Genomic DNA, 2,011 nt, shown 5'->3' on the forward strand with positions numbered 1-2,011 from the left:
TAATAATATCACTGTATTCTCAGCACAATTGTCTCTCTCTTCCCAATCCTCTGGAATTCTCAGCCTGTACAGTCATTTGAACACTTCTTGTATGGAACAAGTCAATCAAACTGATTTTCAAATCTTTCCATTTTGCCTCATAGGAAGGCATACAACAACATACCAAGTCTAAGTTGAGCTAAAATAAAATAAGGTTGGGACGTGGCAATTCTCTTTGTTCTTCAGATATTGTAATATGAATGAATATGTTAAATATGAAATTTTTGGACATGTAGCTGTCCAAATAAATTCTAAAATATGTTTTTCCCAGTTTTTAACAAATTTTTAGGGATATCAACATGCAATAACTGATAACGGTAAATGATAAATGACAGATAATGACAGTGATTTTCTTGAAAAAATTTTCTACTCTCTCTTTTTATTCCTGAAAGACACTGAGCACTTCACTCTGTCTTCTAGCTTTCACAAACCACCTAGAAGTGTTGGTTTTAATGAAGCAGTTTTTTCCCTCTTTCACTCTCTGTAGGGTGTCCTGAATGTATTTGCGGAACTTTCTGGTGGCAAAACAATAAACGATGGGGTCCAGAACACAGTTTAACCCCATAAGGAGCAGTGTTACCTGGTGGGCATCATTCAAATGCTGACAGACGTCCTTACTCCAATTAGTCAGATTAAGCACAGCTAGCACCCAGGGCCCCTGCACAACATGATGTGGAACAAAACATACCACAAACACACCTACAACCGCACACAGCATCCGCACGGCACGGCGTTTGGTACCATGTGGCCGCCTTCCTGTGCTGGAACGTGGCTGGCTGAAGGGCTGTGCTAGAAGAGTGCGAGCAATAAGCATGTTGAAAAATACAACAAGTGAAAAGACTGTGAAGAACAACCCAATGATAGTGAAGTGGATCATGGCAATGTGCTTGCTATATGTATTGTTTTCATAACCTTCAAAGCATCGTGAAATTATTTCATTTGATATATTGACTTCCTGTTTGCCAGGCATTGCAAGCCAGTTAGCTGATGCTCCCAGAGTGACAACCCAGACAATAATGGAGATTACTGTGCCGCGCCTCCAGCAATCAGATGAGGCAGCTACCAGTGGTTGAGTGACAGCCCAGTAGCGATTAATGCTTATAACCATAAGAAAAAGTACAGAACAGTAGGTGTTAATAAAGAACAATGAGCCAGAGATGCGGCACAGAAAGTCTGGGTAGGTCCAGTCACCATGATTACTGTAATAAGTAATCCACAGTGGAAGCACACAGATGAAGAGCAGATCAGCTATGGTGAGGTTGGTCATGTAGATGCGCATCTCATTCATGGCCCTGGCTTCACGCATGAAATGCAAAACAAAGAGGACATATACATTTGCTGCCAATCCTACTACAAAAACTAGGCTATAGAAGATGGGAAAGAGCATGTAGCGGAATTCTGAGTCCAAGTTATTTCCAGAGCAGTTTTGCTTTTCCATGGTGAAGTTTTTAAAACAGTGGGTCCCGGACGTGAGCAAGCTGACAACAGAATCTGTTTGACACAATTGAGAAAACAAAAATTAGAAGAATGTGTTTTCAAAATACCGTGTTTTCATTGCACATCTTTAAAAAAATGCACAAGCCAATACATTTAACAAATAATGAATGATTAAACAAATATTTGTGTAAATAATTAGTGTGCAGCAACAACCTAATACTTTATTTAATTGGTCTTCTAGACTGGAATGTAACTAAGGTCATATAAAAAGCCCCAGTCATACAGTTCTAAGCATTTTGCACAGTTTTTCTTGATAGTAAAAAGCATTTTGATATAGTTAGAACATTATGGTAAATGCAATAAAAACAAGATTTGCTTATTCTCCACCTTTTTAACAGACAAAACTGGCTTAACGTTTTGGCTGACCAATCTGATTGTATTTTGTTGATAAAACAAATTTTGAATTTGACGGTTGCAACTCAATCCAACTCAATCCATATGTCAGGGCAGGGGCAACATATGGGTGACAAATTGT

The 2,011-nt window shown here is 38.7% G+C and overlaps 1 protein-coding gene across 1 annotated transcript; it reads right to left on the minus strand.

Annotated features, from left to right (window-relative positions):
* Positions 1 to 389: 389 nt before the first annotated feature.
* On the minus strand, positions 390 to 1,477 carry ptafr (platelet-activating factor receptor). The gene has a single exon (XM_063007920.1). The coding sequence runs from the start codon at positions 1,475 to 1,477 to the stop codon at positions 419 to 421; it is 1,059 nt and encodes a 352-aa protein (XP_062863990.1). The 3' UTR covers positions 390 to 418.
* Between the last annotated feature and the right edge of the window lie 534 nt (positions 1,478 to 2,011).

The sequence above is a fragment of the Trichomycterus rosablanca genome, chromosome 13 (assembly GCF_030014385.1).
Source record: "Trichomycterus rosablanca isolate fTriRos1 chromosome 13, fTriRos1.hap1, whole genome shotgun sequence".
In the NCBI taxonomy this organism is placed as follows: domain Eukaryota; kingdom Metazoa; phylum Chordata; class Actinopteri; order Siluriformes; family Trichomycteridae; genus Trichomycterus; species Trichomycterus rosablanca.

Bases quoted from the DNA above. Each gene is read 5' to 3' on its own strand.
- ptafr (XM_063007920.1), bottom strand. From the start codon at position 1,477: ATGGAAAAGCAAAACTGCTCTGGAAATAACTTGGACTCAGAATTCCGC.